This window comes from Dasypus novemcinctus, chromosome 3 (genome assembly GCF_030445035.2).
Source record: "Dasypus novemcinctus isolate mDasNov1 chromosome 3, mDasNov1.1.hap2, whole genome shotgun sequence".
Lineage (NCBI taxonomy): Eukaryota > Metazoa > Chordata > Mammalia > Cingulata > Dasypodidae > Dasypus > Dasypus novemcinctus.
The window spans coordinates 142025873-142042365 of NC_080675.1; the positions used below are offsets into that span (position 1 = coordinate 142025873).

At 42.1% G+C, this 16493-nt stretch overlaps 1 protein-coding gene across 2 annotated transcripts in view; it reads left to right on the forward strand.

Moving 5' to 3' along the window:
* Positions 1–16493, forward strand: part of IQCH (IQ motif containing H) — a 310616-nt gene that overhangs the window by 225648 nt on the left and 68475 nt on the right. For both annotated transcript variants that reach the window (XM_058294384.2, XM_058294385.2), the window contains exon 16: positions 11617–11737. In XM_058294384.2, the coding sequence (XP_058150367.1) occupies positions 11617–11737 (121 nt within the window). The remainder of the gene's footprint in view (positions 1–11616; positions 11738–16493) is intronic.

Consider the following 16493-nt stretch of genomic DNA (forward strand, 5'->3'; position numbering starts at 1 on the left):
GCATCAATTATTGTTATACAGGGTTTGGCTGTTGAAAGTACAGAATGTTGATCTAATTGTGTCTTCCTTATGATTTACCCAGATAATGCCTTTTTTAAAAAAAATTAAACCTTGCTAGCAGACTGATTTCTTATCACTTGTAAATAGAAAACAATTCCAGTTCTTTGAACTTACTACATGTTGCATAAAGAAGCATTGACTTGATAAGGAGAGATTATTCTGACCAAAAGATTGAGACCCAGTTGCTTCATTTTCTGGTTCCAGTTGGTGTCTTTTCTAATTAGTGTAGCAGCACGTCACCACCATCATCGGAAAGCCTTAATCATTTACATATTTTTCCTTATCTCTGAAAATGGCTTAGAATGTTTTCTTCCAGTTCAATGATTATTTTCAAGAAGGTGCCAGGATTGAATTTGAGGTGCTTCTCTGTGCCTGAGGAAGATGACAGAAGAACGAAAATTGCCTCCCTAAGTTAAATGAAAGCCAGGGTACCCTTCCGAGGACCTGTAATAATCAGCTATACAAGCTGTTGGTTTGTGTGTCCTATTGATTTAATATGCTTCTAATCAGTACATAAAGCTATGGGCCTGCAGTGTTAATTTTTCATATGCTTACAAAGTACCCTTTGATTTTCTGTCACACGTTAATTACAGCGTTTTGCCATTAAATAGGAAGCTTTGTGTAAACTAATTACTAGGTAATCATTGTCTACTGCAAGCGTGCTGTTTGTACCTTTTATTTTATTCTAAAAATGCACAGATCTCACAGTCTGAAAACACTCTACCTTCCAGCCATTAGCTCTCACTAATTCATAGCATTATTGTGGTGAGAGTGTAGGAGTTGTAATTGTTGTGGTATCAGAGCTGTTAATTACCGGAGTAAACAGTTGAAATGGTGCCAAGGTCTATTGTACAAGGCAGAGAAAAGGAGGTTTAAATGTTACTCCCACCATCTGGGGACTGGAGGAGAGGCAAATGCTCAAAAACAGCAGTGAGGCGCTATCGCCACTTCAGCTCCAGGGTTGGCGGCCATATGGATCCAGAATATTTTGAATCAATTGAATTTAACTGCCAGTTTTTCACAATAACAGCATGGAAGGAAGGAATAAAGCAAAAGATTAGAGGAACAAGAATTCAGTTAGTGTTTTCACATCTCAGAAGTCCCCCTTAGAGTTCTTTTGGAAATATGTGCTTTGCTAAAACCCACAAAGCAGGCGTGTGTATTTGGAACAGATTCAGAATGAGTTTTACTCTCCTCTGACGGTGACTGTGCCATTTGCTTCTAGTCATCTGTCCTCAGTGCCCCTCGGTGAGAGAGGGATGCCCTTGAGAAGACGCGACTTTCATGTAACTGTGCCAGATCAAAAAAATCCTCCTTTTTGGAATTCATTGATTTATTACCCTAGTATTTTAATGAGCATGGTCTGTAGAAAGAGAACAAAAACATATCCTACTACTACATTTGCCTCAAGTACACACATATCTGTAGGTATGTAGGTAGGTAAGAAAAGTAGCCACCTGTCATTCCTTTTGCACAAAATTATAATATAGATTCTTCTGATAGTCTTTCAACTCATTCCTCTCTCCCATCTCTTGAATGAAAAAAATCAAGTCCACAGAGCACATTATTTTCTTTTTTTAAATTCTCAATTAAACATCTTTAATCAGCATATGCAGTTTTCTTAACCAACACTATTTCTCTAACTAGAAGAAACCTATTACTAGCAATAATAATTATGGCTACTTCCACCTATGGTGGGTCTTCAAACTGTGTGGTTTCTGCTTTAAAATATTGCACAATCTCTCAAAAGAGTCATATGTATTTACTCGATATCACTCTTATATTTAATATAACCTCCTTTAACACCATTTTCCATTTTTAAAAAATCAGCCACTTGCTGCTGTAACTACTTTTCAATATCATTCTAAGAACATGAACATATCCTTCTTTTTTTAAATCACCCTGGATTATTTATTTTTAATTGTTCTTTAACAGATGTTAAAGCGATTCGGGGTGTCGTGTAAACAATTCCTTTAAAGAGAAAGATCACAACAGCCACATGCACCACAAACCTAGGGCGGTGTTTGGCGGGCTTTTATGATGGCAGTTTGGGCCTGAGGGGAAATTTTCCTGCCTTTGTGTATGTGCAAAGTTCAATTAAGAATTTCAAGAAGCGCTTAATCTTTATCTATTGAAACCCCAGCATGCAGTGCGACAGGGTGAGCCTAGAAAGAAAACCATAGCCCCCTGTGGTGAGGGGGGAAAGAAACAGCAGTTTAAGTGCTGGAAAGTTGAAAAGGAATGAACCTTTGTAGTGTTTCTGGTCGGGGGCAGAGCAGTTGTTCTGAGCTTTGGAATGGAGGCACAACATATGTGCCTCGGTTGGACAAAACGCTTCTCAAGTCAAATCAGCTGTGAGGCCTGCATGTTGGTGCAAGGTGGAGGCCTAGATAATGAGGGACAGACTCCTCCAGAAGCAGCGAGTGGATAATGCTACATAAGTATGGAATTATATACCGCATTTTCACCATTCTGTTTAATGAGAGCCGCCACCGCAGCGAATCACTTGCCACACAGCCGAAATGGGCCATTAGCTATCAAGGGAAAATTGTCTTTGCCGCTTTCAGCAGATGGAGCAAATATTTTACAAAGCAATTTTACATACCAAAAACATTTGTGTGCCTTGGTAATGTTGGCTGTTTTACATTATGTTACCTTCTACAGCAGCATAATTTTCCATCTCATCGAAGGCAAAGTTGGCATTTTTGAATTTTAAATCTCAATTAACAATTAAACATGGATTATTAAAGCAGTCCTTAAACTTTAAGTAGGTGTGGGAAGTAGTTTATGACTTGCCGAAGACATTTCCATTTTTTCTTCATCCTCTCAGCATATTTTTGCACTCTAAAGAGGGACTATTTCTAATGATCTTAATGGAAAGGAATGAGTGAAAACTTCACTATTGATTGCAGAATGAGAGTAACCAGTGCTTAGGGTGATCAGAGCATTTGCTGCTTAAAATATCCATCATGGATTGTGGGTACAAAGTTTGGCTCACCAATTTGTATCAGTTTAAAATGTTTAAGTTTCATGTAACAGAAAATCCAACTCAAAATGACTTTTATTTCTTATCTTCTCAGTTAACTGAAAATCCAAAAATAGGTCTGACTTCAGGGAAGGCTTACTCCACTGGCTCAGTGATATTACCAAGGATCCAGTTACTTTCCATCTCTCCTCTGTACTTCTTCTAGTATCTGCCTCATTCTAAGGTTGACCGTCCTCATGGTTGCAAGATGGCTACTAGCAGTCCCCGGAAATCTTGTCCTTGGTCAAGGCAATATAAAGAGAAAACCTCTCACCAGGTGGCATTCTCAAAAGAGCATGAAGCTTAAATCTCTCTGAGGTCCCAGCCAATTTGGTTGGCCTGAAGTGGTCCTGTGCCCATCCCTGAACCAATCCTTGTGGCCAGAATATTGCTTTGATTATCAGGCACCCATCCTTGAAGCTGAGGATAGAGTCACTCTCAATTAACTTGCATGACTAAGAATAAGGATGGGGCAGTTCCTGAAAGAAAGCATATCATTACCTTAAAAGAGGAGACATTGATGCTAGGCAGCCAACATCAGATGTCCATGCTACCATGTTTTCATAAATCTGACATAAATTTGTGAAAATCTAACTAACCTTGATTGACCATTTGTGCCAATTGATGGCAATTACAAACGCAGATCCTATTGCACAATGGCCTGCTGTTAGCAATTGGATTTGAATCAGTTTTGCTACTTCGTGGTTGTGTGGTATCCCTGTCTTTGAAGTGGGGATAATCCTAAGCACCTTTCATGGTGCCCCACCCTTTTCTATATCCTCAGAAAGAGGCAGCAGGGATGGTAGAGTCCAAAGGCAGCCAAGAGCTTCTGCACTCTCTCTATGTGACTGTAGAAGCCCCCATTCCTTCTTCTGTTATGTGAGACATTTGTCCTAGATAACCATATGGCCCCTTTCAACATCGTTTTGACCTTTGACATCCTGCCATTCTCTACGCTTCCATTTAGGGAAACTGGAAGCCTCTATAAAGCAGGACCATATAGGCAAGCTCTCCTTAGTTTTCTCTTTTGAATACCATCAAACAACATCTGAAGTGAGATATTGGGGGTGATTAGCCAAAAAGTTATTTTACTTAACTCACCACTGCAGATTTATCAAAGAAGTACGAGTTTGGGTGGGATTGATATTTAAATCATTCTAATTTGTATTCCTTCTTCCTCTTCTCCCACCCTCCCCAGTACACATGGGTACACACACACACACACACACACACACACACACACACACACACTTGGAATTTACTTGATTGGGAAAGCTAACTCTCTGGAGTTTGAAGTAGTTTTAGTCATTGAGGGCAGTATTAAATTGGATATGCTAGTGGCTTCCCCTGAGATAGCCTGAATATTTCAGTCAAATATTTTATTCCTTCAAATTTATACTTTCTTAATAGAAAAAAAAGAGCTGATATACAAGGTCCATGCTTGATACGTGAAAATTTCTAAGATGCATTGGTCAGGCTGATGGAGACTCTATGCCTACTACAGATATTCTGGAAGCTTTCAAGGTCATTGCTACTGTTGACATATTCTGAGAAGTAAATGTGGGCCATGGACAAAGGTTAAATAAGCATGTGCATTGATGAAAATGGGACTGACATTACTTCTGGGTGGGAATTGCTCTGGAGCTATCAGCTCATCAAAGGCCAGCCTGGAATGTGATTGCCAAAGCCAGAGCAATCATGAGGGAATGAAAATCTGGAGTTCTGAGTTTTGTCAAAAAGTAAAGTGTATTTTTTTTCACTTTTGTTTATCATTTGCAAGGTATGTATTTTCCTTTCTAGACCTCCAGAGTTATTAGCTCTAAATGGTCTGTTTAGTATGGATGATAGGATCTCTGAAACACCTGGATGTTAATTACGGAAAAGAAACTTTCTAACTACTAATTTCACAAGTTTGTAAGAAAGAGAAGATGTGCCCCATTTCTGGCTTATAGCAGTCTTTCTATCTTTCTATATATATATATATATATATATATAGAAAGACTTTGGGAGGGTTTTTAAAAAAAGGAAGAGAGTAAGCTAGTCAAGGGTTCCTCTGATCCCAGGGCTTTCTTCCTTCAATTATGGGCTGAAAATCACTCAGAACCCAACAACTCAGTGAGTGATCTTAGGCAAGTCTCTGTTCTAGGTTCCTCAGCCTCCCATTTGTAAAGAAGAGAGGGAGGACAATACTGTGCTTGCCTACCTCAGAATGTTGCAGTAAAGGCCAAATATGTGAGCCTGCTGTGAAAGAGAATGTATTTCATAAATACTGTTCTGATGTTTCACACGAATTTAGGGCTTCGTTTGGCATGATTTCAAACGTATGAGTATGTGTAGTTTGTTCTAGATAGAATAAACATGAATAGCTACAAATCTTCCTTACCAAATCTGTCCTTAAAGTTATGGTAATTCTGTTTAAAAGCAAAATGATAATCACTACAGAACAGAATCTCCCCCCAAAACAGCTCTTGCATCTGGCATTGGTAGGCCCTTTGCAGCCATTGAGACCGTGTTGCTTTTAAGAGAAGGCAGCGGGAAGCGGACTTGGCCCAATGGATAGGGCATCGGTCTACCACATGGGAGGTCCAAGGTTCAAACCTGGGGCCTCCTTGACCCATGTGGAGCTGGCCCACATGCAGTGCTGATGCACGCAAGGAGTGCCCTGCCACGCAGGGGTGTCCCCCACGTAGGGGAGCCCCACACGCAAGGAGTGCTCCCCGTAAGGAGAGCTGCCCAGCGCGAAAGAAAGTGCAGCCTGTCCAGGAATGGCACTGCACACAAGGAGAGCTGACACAGCAAGATGATGCAACAAAAAGAAACACAGATTCCCAGTGCCGCTGATAAGGATAAAAGTGGTCACAGAAGAACACACAGTGAATGGGCACAAAGAGCAGACAACTGGGGTGGGGAGGGAGAGAAATTTTAAAAAAAGAGAGAGAGAGAGAAGGCAGCATTCTTAGCTGCTTGTACCACTGCGGTGATGGAATCCTTTGGTTCTAGATCTAAGCTCTGACCTGACCCACCAGTTTACAGGTGGGTTCTGAGTTCCGAGCAGAAACTGGGATTGTGTGGCCGGGGCAGGGGGCGAGGGGTGGGGTGGGGGGGTTGGTTAGTAAAAATCAAGCTCTTAGAAGAATGTTTTTTGTTGCTGCATTGTTTTGAATGCCCAAGTAGCGATTCCTGCTGTAGTCTTGTTTGGGGGAATGAAGGGGCAATTCTCTCTCTTTGGCCATCCTTAGTATAATCTTTATATTTCCCATCAGATGCTTTCAAAATAGAGATAAATTTGGGAAGCGAATTTGGCTTAACAATAAGCATCCGCCTACCACATGGGAGGTCCCGGGTTCGAACACAGGGCCTCTGCCACTGCATGGCCCACATGCAGTGCTGATGCACGCAAGGAGTGCTGTGCCACACAGGGGTGTCCCCCGTGTAGGGGAGCCCCACGCGCAAGGAGTGTGCCCCTTAAGGAGAGCAGCCCAGGACAAAAGAAGTGCAGCCTGCCCAGGAGTGGTGCCACACACATGGAGAGCTGATGCAGCAAGATGACACAACAAAACGAGACACAGATTCCAGGTGCTGCTGACAAGGATATAAGTGGACACAGAAGAATACACAGTGAATGGACACAGAAAGCAAACAACTGGGAGGGGGGGATGGGCAGGGAAGGGGAGAGAAATAAAATAAAAATAAATAAATCCTTAAAAAAAGAGATAAATTGAACAGTCAAGACACTACCATTATTCTTCTCCGTGGCTTTTTCTAAGAGAGTTTATCATGGCCACAAGCTGCCTGCCTTAGCCCCAGCATCCCCCATTGAACGTCCCCTTGCCAGTGCCTTCAGCAGTGTACTTCTTATGACGAGACATGGCTCATCTTCCGGATTCCTACAGAAGACTTTCTTCTAGGAAAATTTACCCCCTGGCTGTGACTTTGTGCACAGCAAAAACACTAAATGTCAAGGCAGAAGTGTTGGCTTTGTAAGCAGAGACAGGAGCAGCAGCCTGGCTGAGTGTCCAGATGCCTCATGCAAGCATCATCCTTATGGGTTAATCCTTTCCCTCACATAGCATGTTGCATGGGAGGTGATGCCTCATAAATATCACCTCATTCATCTTCTCAATGCCCCTCAGAGGTAGGCAATACCATAAAATAAGCCCAGGAAGAATTGGTGGTTCTTAAGTGGTTATCCACCCCCCCACCCCCCCACCCCCCCACCAGGTGATTCCTAGATACCTGGGAGGGAACCTGTTGAGAGGTTTCACCTTTCTCTTATTCTGTACCATCAGCAGTTAAGGGCTGGGTCCTTGTGTTTATCACCATCAGGATTCATTCCACAAACATTTAGTGTCCCCTCTGCCAGGCACTGGGGAGACTGACCTCAAAGCCACTGACCCTGCCGTTAAGGAGCTCCAGGAGAGCTGGAGAGCATTGAGGACACCTGCTGGTGCTGGCACAAAAGGCTTTCTGGAGGCGGTGTGATTGGAACTAACTCATAAAAGATGAGGAGGGAGAGGAGGGAGACTGCACCAGGGCAGTTTAGGGGGAGGCTGGGAGCTGGAGAGGAGAAAAGTGAGGCTATATAAGGAGGCTGAGGCCAGATCATGACTGGCCTTCTTCCTGTGTCATGCCGAGGAGTCTGGACTTGATCCTCAACTGATGGGGATCAAGTTTCAAGATTTAGGTAGAATATTAATCAGGGTTCTCTGGGGAAACAGAACTGACAGGAGATATCTGTAAATACGAGTTTGTGTTTTTTTTAATAAAAATTGTCTTATGCAACTATGGGGATAAAGGAGTTCAAATTCCTTAGGGTAAGCCACAGGCTGCAAACTCCAATGAAGGCTTTTGATGAATTCCCAAGGAGAAGTTGGCTGGATGAAGCAGAGCTGGAAATTCTCTCTTTTGACTGCTGAGATCATCACTTCTCCTTTTAAGGCCGTCAGCTGATTAGATGAGACATCTCTCATTGTTGAAAGCAATCTCCTCAGTTCATTGTGAATGTAATTAGCTCTAGGTGCAATAAACTTAGGGATAATTTAAATCCCGAGAGTTGTCCTGTAACAATCAGGCCAGCACTTGCTTGACCAAACAACTGGGCACTATCACCTGGCCAAGCTGACACATGAACTTAACCATCGCAGGCAGCAAAGCTTTTTTTTTTAATTTTTTACTTTTTTATCTGGTTGCGTCACTGTCTTTTTTCGTGTGTTGCTTCACCGCGCAAGGGCCTGCACCTCTCTGCCAGGTCTGGGACACCTTTTTTCTTTTTTTTACCAGGAGGTCCTGGGGATCAAACCTAGGTCCTCTATGTGATAAATGGGAGCTCAACTGCTTGAGCCACAGCTGCTTCCGTTACCTGCTCTTTCACTGCTTTCTCTCCATCCCCACCCTCCAAAACACATAAACACTCTTTCCTCTAGGACAATTACTTAAAAGGCCTATTATTCTGTAATTTTAAAAAGCATGGGTAAACAGATGAATAAATGAACAAATGATTTTTCTTTGGAATATCTTGATGTGACTGACCATATGGCAGGGAATTGGGTAAATGGTTTAACAATTTTCAAAAGTGGTCCAAGGCACCCTGTCAGTGGGCCTTATTTTGGAATATATACTCTCCAATATATCAGAGTTAGACTCATTCACAATTCCCCTACACAAGGGTCTTCTGCCCCTTTTATCTGAACCTATAATTAGCACTATACTTATTAATTATATGTTCCAGAGACTTAAATCTTTGGTCTGTTCATATGCCAGTTGAGCCCTGAATCTTAGCAGAGTTGCAGCACCTACTCTCCAGTTCACTGGACTCACCAAGAACAACTGAGAAAAGGATGATGATGGACAATGCCCATCCCCCAAAAAAAGAGTATCTACAACTGCCAAGCGAAACAGTTCCATCCATCTGTCCCATGGAATCTAAGCCCCCTCTCAATCAGAAAGAGTGGGCATCACCATCCCAAAATGGGGAATGATCAATGGATCAGTGGACTTAAAGTAGACTTATTATTCTACTATTATTGTATTATAGACATTATTATTCCAACAATGGAAAAACTTGTATCATTGATATAAGGCATTGACCACCAGAGGTTCTGAGGGGAGGGAGAAGGAAGAAGAGGTGCAAGATGGGGGCATTTTTGGGACACTGGAATTCTTCTGCATGACATTGCAATGATGGATACAGGCCAATATACATTTTGTCAAATAAAATTGTGTGGGGCAAAGTGTAAATTATAATGTAAACTGTAGTCCACAATTAGTATCAATGTTTCAGTGTGTGTTCATCAACTGTAACAAAAGTACCACGCCAATGAAAGATGTTGTTAATGTGGGAGTGGGTGGGTTATATAAGAATCCCCTATATTTTTTATGTAAAAATAAAATAAAAACATTTTTTTAAAAGTGGGTCAAGGAAAGCCTCTTCAATCAAGGTAGAAAAAGAAACCTCCACTTTCCTGGGAGAGGCCTGATCTACAAGGCTTCCTTTCACTGACATTCAGTTTTCCCAAACAAGTTAGGAATCTAAAGCCATGTTCCTTCATCCCAGCTTTGGCTCACTCTTCATGAATCAGAGACAATTGTTCTTCTTTGATCTAGTAGGAAGGTTTTAACAAAAGCAAATATCAAACAAAAAGGAAGACGGGTTAGGAAGACGGTGTTCAAAGAGGGAAGAAAGAGGAGGGGATCCAAGTGGCTGGCCCTGTCTTTCGTGTGCTTGTTTATGATTTAGATTCAGGGCTTTGGAAACATCAAGCAATTTACAGTAAAGATGAGAGAAAACATGTGCATTGCATAAGATATGGAGGGAGGAAGGCCCGTGGCTTTGGCAACAATCTTCCTTCCTCCGCATCACAAGGGCCATGCTGGTGGCATGAGCCTCTTCCCCAGCCCTTCTTAGCAGTCCTCCCTCCAGCCATGCCGTGAGTCAACCTGAGCCACGTGGGGGCCAGAGCACTCTCTCTGTTCCTCATGGTATTTTTGTTTTGTGTGTCAAGCACTTACTACGCTAACTAATGACACTCTCTCACTAGGATTTTCTGGATATTTTAGAAATTGTTCAGATTATTTGGACCTGCCTAGAGCATACTCTCAGATGTTTGTCTTCTAGTGTAGATTTTTAGAGGGCATTGGACCAAGAATGAACCAGAAGTTCCAAGGAGTTGGGGAGAAGGGGTGATTACTTTTTAATGTGGGAAATTGGAAATAAGTGAGTATGCAGATCATTTCTAAGATACCTTCCAGTCCCATCCCCCAAAGCTGATGGTTTTTCACTTCCTCCAGTTACTGGGTGTGCACTCTAAGATTTGCAAGATCCCTGCAACCCAAAGAAAGTCTAGGCTTTTTAAAATTTTTATCAGTGTCCCATATTTTAAATATGAATACCACCCATGGTTTTGTATCCAATGCCCTGCTCCACTTTTGACAGAAATAAAATCTGAAGAGGTTCCTTCTATTTGAACTTTTTTATATATAATCTAAGGGCAAGAGCATTATAACCTGTGACATAAAAAAATTGTCTTGGTATACCAAGGCCTTTTATATTAAAAAGCCCGACTTTGTACTCCTTAAAGGATTTCCTACTGTTTTCATTTTGACAGGGGACTCTGTAGGGCAGAGGTGAGGAATGGGGAGTTAATACTTAATTTGTACATAGATTCAGTTTGGGGTGATGGACAGGTTTTGATAATAGATGGTGGTGATGGTAGCACATTGTTGTGAATGTAATTAATACTGCTGAATTGTACATTTGAAAGAGGTTAAATTGGGAAATTTTATGTTGTATATATGAGACTGACTGACTCTGTAGTCTTTGGGTTGTTTTACTGATGACTTGGGACGAGTCTCAAGTCTAGACAGATGAGTGTGGCCTAGTGGGGGATGTCAGGAAGAGTGAGGCCCCAATTCCTCTTTCCACCCCACTCTTCTTATCTGTCTCTACCTAAAATTTCATCTTTGGAGCTTCAGCCTATAGTATAAGGCTTTTATCCTGTGGTTGTAGGATGTAGCATCCCACCATCACGGCAGAGAAAACACAGATGAAAAGAGATGGAGGTGCCAAAGAAAGGCTTTGCCAACTCCATAATTTCACCCAAAGTCATAAAATTAGGATCATAAAATTTCTAAAATTCTAAGATCTAAAGAATCTTGGGGGCAAGATAGTTAACCCACATTTTACATAAAGGGAAACTGAGGTCCAGAGTGGGGCGGCACACTGCCCAAGAACACTCGGCTGATTAGAGGCTGCAGTAGGTCTGAATCCTGGGTTTCCTGACACCCAGAGAGAAGGCTGCTTCTCGGAGACAACAGCACTATTATCAGCAATTTTAGGGGGCCAAATCACTTTGAAATAAGAACACTGAAATGGCTGGAAAAATAGAGAAAATTTTCAAAATGGCTTTCTGACTCTGGGTAAACAGTAACCACATTTTTTTTGCCTGTTGGAGGCCTGGTTTTTAATCACTCCACAAGCAGTTTTCATTTCTGTAGTAAAATTGCTTGTGGTTCTATTTAATTTGTTTCTGCAGGAGCCAGCTTTGGTGAAGATCTCCCAGGAGCTGGCGGGCATTTTAGCACAGCACGCACAGCCAGTCAATGAGAAACGGTTCCCAACGTGGGAGAAATTCCTCCAAACATTTCTCAGTCAAGGTAAATAAGACTGTAAAATTTCTACTGAGGATTAGTTGCTACACAACCTTGAATTCTAGTTTTGGGTCAACCTGGAGCCAATTTAAATACTTTGCATCTCTTATGTCGTTTTAGAAAAGTTCTCCTTTGAGCAGATATTTTTCTTTTTAAAATATTGCCTAAATATTTATCTTGCACCCGGCCTCTTAAGTAAATAGGAATTGGGCATACCATGCATAGCTCGAGATTCCAGAACCTTTTTTTTTTGGTACCACAGACTTCTTCTAACATGTGGGCTTTGAAATCGGATGACCTGGGTCTGGATCTCACCCATGCCCTTGAACAAGATTCTTAAGCTCTTGGAGGCCCAGTTTCTCCACTTTCTTACCTCACAGGGTTGTTGGGAGAATTCAGTGAAACACAGATGCAAATGTCTGATTCATGAAGCCTTGCACAAAATTCGTCTTTAATAAATGTTAGTTTCCCTTCCACTTTCTAAGAGAGAAGAAATGGTCTCATTTCCAAATCTGAAGGTAGAATTTCCAAATAAGGGTCCTCTACAGTGTAGAAACAAACCAGCCTCCACTCCTTTCATCATCATCATCCTAACATGCTCATTTTCTAATGACATTAGGAGGTCCACGAATAAGGGAAAAATGGTGTGGATGCTGCTTATTTCCAGTCACAGAGGTCCCTGTGTGAGTGCTGCACAGAAGCAAGCCCATTCAGTGCCCCCTCACTCTCTAGGAGGCTGCAGTTTAAGGCAGGTATTCCTATGTGGTTACCCATGTGAATAATAAGAGAAAGATAAGCAAAGGAAAAAAATGCTGCAGTTATCTTTCCATTCTATTCACTCCTGATCCACTGGATCCACCTCTTCCAAGACTTTTGTTTCACTCAATATGCCCCCAGGAAGGTAAAAAGTAGGTTAAGGGGCTAAACTCTATAAAGAGGAGTTCAGGAAGCAGGACATAATTGGCTCTTTTTAAGAATATAGAGAAAGAGTTATTGTGGGTTCACAGAACAATCATGCATAAAATACAGGATTCTCATATACCACCCTTTTATTAACAACTTGCATTGGTGTGGAATAATTGTTACAATTGATCAGAGCACATTTTTATAATTGTGCTATTAACTATAGTTCATGGGTTAACTTAGGGTTCACTGTGTTGTACAGGTCTGTGGATCTTTTTAAAATTATTTTTATTCTAGTAACATATGCACAACCTAAAATGTCCTCCTTTTAACCACATTAAAATGTATACATAGATGGCACTTTAAAAGACAAAGGGAAAATTTGATAGCAGCCTTTCAGGGTGTAAAATAGCTATCAAGTAGTAATTAATAATAATAATAGAAGAAGGGGAAGAAGGGAAGTTGAAAGAGTTAGCAGATGATAATCACAGCAGCAACACGATGATAATAGTAGACAGTGTTTATTATGTACCAGGCACTATTCTTTTTTTTTTTAATATTTATTTATTTATTTATTTTTATTTATTTATTTCTCTCCCCTTCCCCTGCCCCAGTTGTCTGTTCTCTGTGTCTATTTGCTGCATGTTCTTCTTTGTCCGCTTCTGTTGTTGTCAGCAGCATGGGAATCTGTGTTTCTTTTGTTGCGTCATCTTGTTGTGTCAGCTCTCGGTGTGGGCGGCACCATTCCTGGGCAGGCTGCACTTTCTTTTGCACTGGGCGGCTCTCCTTACGGGGCACACTCCTTGCGCGTGAGGCTCCCCTACGCGCGGGACACCCCTGCGTGGCACGGCACTCCTTGTGCACATCAGCACTGCGCATGGGCCAGCTGCACACGGGTCAAGGAGGCCCGGGGTTTGAACCGCGGCCCTCCCATGTGGTAGACGGACGCCCTAACCACTGGGCCAAGTCCACTTCCCATACCAGGCACTATTCTAAGCACACATGTATCAACTTATTTAATCCTCCCAACCATCCCATGCAGTGATTACCTGTTTTATAGTAGAAGAAACTGAGGTACAAAAGATTAAGTAAGAGATGATAAAAAAGACTTTTTATCATCTCTTACTTAATCTTTTGTGTTGTGCTCCAGGAATCTTGGCCCCAGCCAGGGGGTTTTTTATCAAGGCACAAAGCTCATTGTATGAGATAGTATCAGAAAGAACAGGCATGTAGGTTGTCCTAGAACACTGGCTGCAGGGAGAGTGCAGTGAACACCTTATTGTAAATGTTTTTAATCAAGGGGCTGGTAACCAGTCATCTCACAAGAATTGTTGAAAAAGTTCTCTTCACTGAGAGGGGATTATGCCACCTGACCTCCAGTGCCATCTCAACCCTAAAATTCTGTTATGCAAATTTCCACATGAACCTACCACCAAAAAATGAGTCAACCCCACACTTAAATGAAAAATAAGGTACCTACAGCAAAAATTGGTCAAGAACAAGGGATTTTTTAAGATGAGAGGGAAGACCACGAAGATCTCCAGGTCAGGATATTAGGAAGTTTCCAGACCTTTCAAGGTCAACCTGCAAAGCTTTTCTCTAAAATATTTACTTTCATGTGAGTTTGTAGATGAGGAAGGGTTTTCCCTCCACTATCCCACCTGAGCTGTTTAACCACAAGCTAAGCCTTTACCTCTGCCTCCTGCTCATCTCTATCCTTTCTTCTCACCTGTGTTGCAAATGTCATGCTTATTTATGGGATGCAGAACAAACTTCATTAACTGAATTTTACAGAAAAGGAAACTGAGGCACAGTGCTAGAAAGTGACTCAGGCAAAATTACACAACAAATAAGTGGTGAATGGGGAATGCAAAGTTAAGTGCTACAATCTTAGCATGTCTGCAACATTAGTTTTTGGTAAGTCACGGGTTTTTGAAGCCTCTACCTGGCCCCAAGTCCCACCTATACAGCAGGCCCTGCATGAATGTTCACTGAATGAGCTAGGTCATCCTCCTAGGTTTCCTGCTCTAATGCCACCATCTCCCACTATCTTCCCCTGTTAACCTGGTTCATTCCAGTACAGACAAACTGGCTTGAAATAAATGTCAAAAGTCATCTTGTAAGTCATGAAGGATAATGTGTTTCCACTAAGGTACTCAACACAGGTGACAGTTAAAATCACAAAGTTAACTGACTCAGAAAGACTCACTGGTTTTCCCATTTGCTTTTTTTGTGGCCTTTTGTGTTATCTGTGTTTGCCTCACTCAGCAACTCATATTTATTTATTTATTTATTTTAATTTCTCTCCCCTCCCCCCCCAGTGGTCTGCTCTCTGTGTCCATTCGCTGTGTGTTCTTCTGTGACCACTTCTGTCCTTATCAGTGGCACTGGGAATCTGTGTTTCTTTTTGTTGCATCATCTTGTTGTGTCAGCTCTCCATGTGTGCGGCGCCATTCCTGGGCAGGCTGCACTTTCTTTCCCGCTGGGCAGCTCTCCTTACGGGGCGCACTCCTTGCGCATGAGGCTCCCCTATGCGGGGGACACCCCAGTGTGGCACATCAAGGAGGCTTCCCATGCAACTCATATTTAGGTACAGTACGTAGTAGTAGGGCTCCTTTGAAGAAAAGCATGCCTTGAATCAAACTAAAAGATTAGGAGTTCAGTATGTGCTTTCCAAAATCAGTTTTCTCAGGGCGACAGACTTGGCCCAGTGGATAGGGCATCCGCCTACCACATGGGAGGTCTGCGGTTCAAACCCCGGGCCTCCTTGACCCGTGTGGAGCTGGCCCATGCACAGTGCTGATGCGCGCAAGGAGTGCCCTGCCACGCAAGAGTGTACCCTGCGTAGGGGAGCCCCATGCACAAGGAGTGCATCCCGTAAGGAAAGCCGCCCAGCGCAAAAGAAATTTCAGCCTGCCCAGGAATGGCACTGCACACATAGAGAGCTGACACAACAAGATGGCGCAACAAAAAGAAACAGATTCCCGTGCTGCTGACAACAGAAGCGGACAAAGAAGACACAGCAAACAGACACAGAGTTGGGGGGGGGGGGGGGGAAGGGAGAGAAATAATAAACAAATAAATCTTTAAAAGAATAATAATTTTAAAAATCAGTTTTCTCTCTGAAACTCAGCTTTTTTTAGGACCAGCAAAGACCAAATTTATAGACATTTAAGGAAAGTGCCTTTTTTGTATAAAGTAACAGTGATTTCATTTAAGAATTGATAAAATCTTAGGATTTAACCTTATATGCCATTCAAAGCATGTGGCTTACATCTGTAGGCAGAGATCACCCCACCCCAGCAAAGTTGAGAAATCCAGGCCAAGTGTATCTTAATATTAACAGGCTCCAGAGCCTGTCCTATCTAGGGAACACTTAGTTGTTTTTGCTTTTTAATTAATTTATCTAATTGTTTACAAGTAAGATTTTTTTTTAATTTTTTTTTAAATAAAAGAATTGTTTTATACAAGCAAGTCTGCTATAACAAAATTCCACAAAGGGGAAGGCTCACAGTTTGGAAGCTAGAAGTCCAAAATCAAGGAATCAGCAAGCCGTGACTTCTCCAGTCTATAGCCTTCTGATGGTGGCTCGCTGGCATGTCATGGCTCCATGTCTTCTTCCATGTCCTCCTTTGGCTCAAACTTCTGTGTCTAAATTCCCTTTGTTTCTGAAGCCTCTAGTCAGACCGAATAGAGGCCCACCCTAACTCAGTTTGACCTAATCTTAACAGGGTCTTCGAAGGTCCTGTTTACAAAAGAATTCACACCCACAGGGCTGGGAGTAAGGATTTGATCACATCTTCATGCGGGACATGAGTCAGTCTACCACAGGGGGGGGTGTATACAGTAAGATTAATAA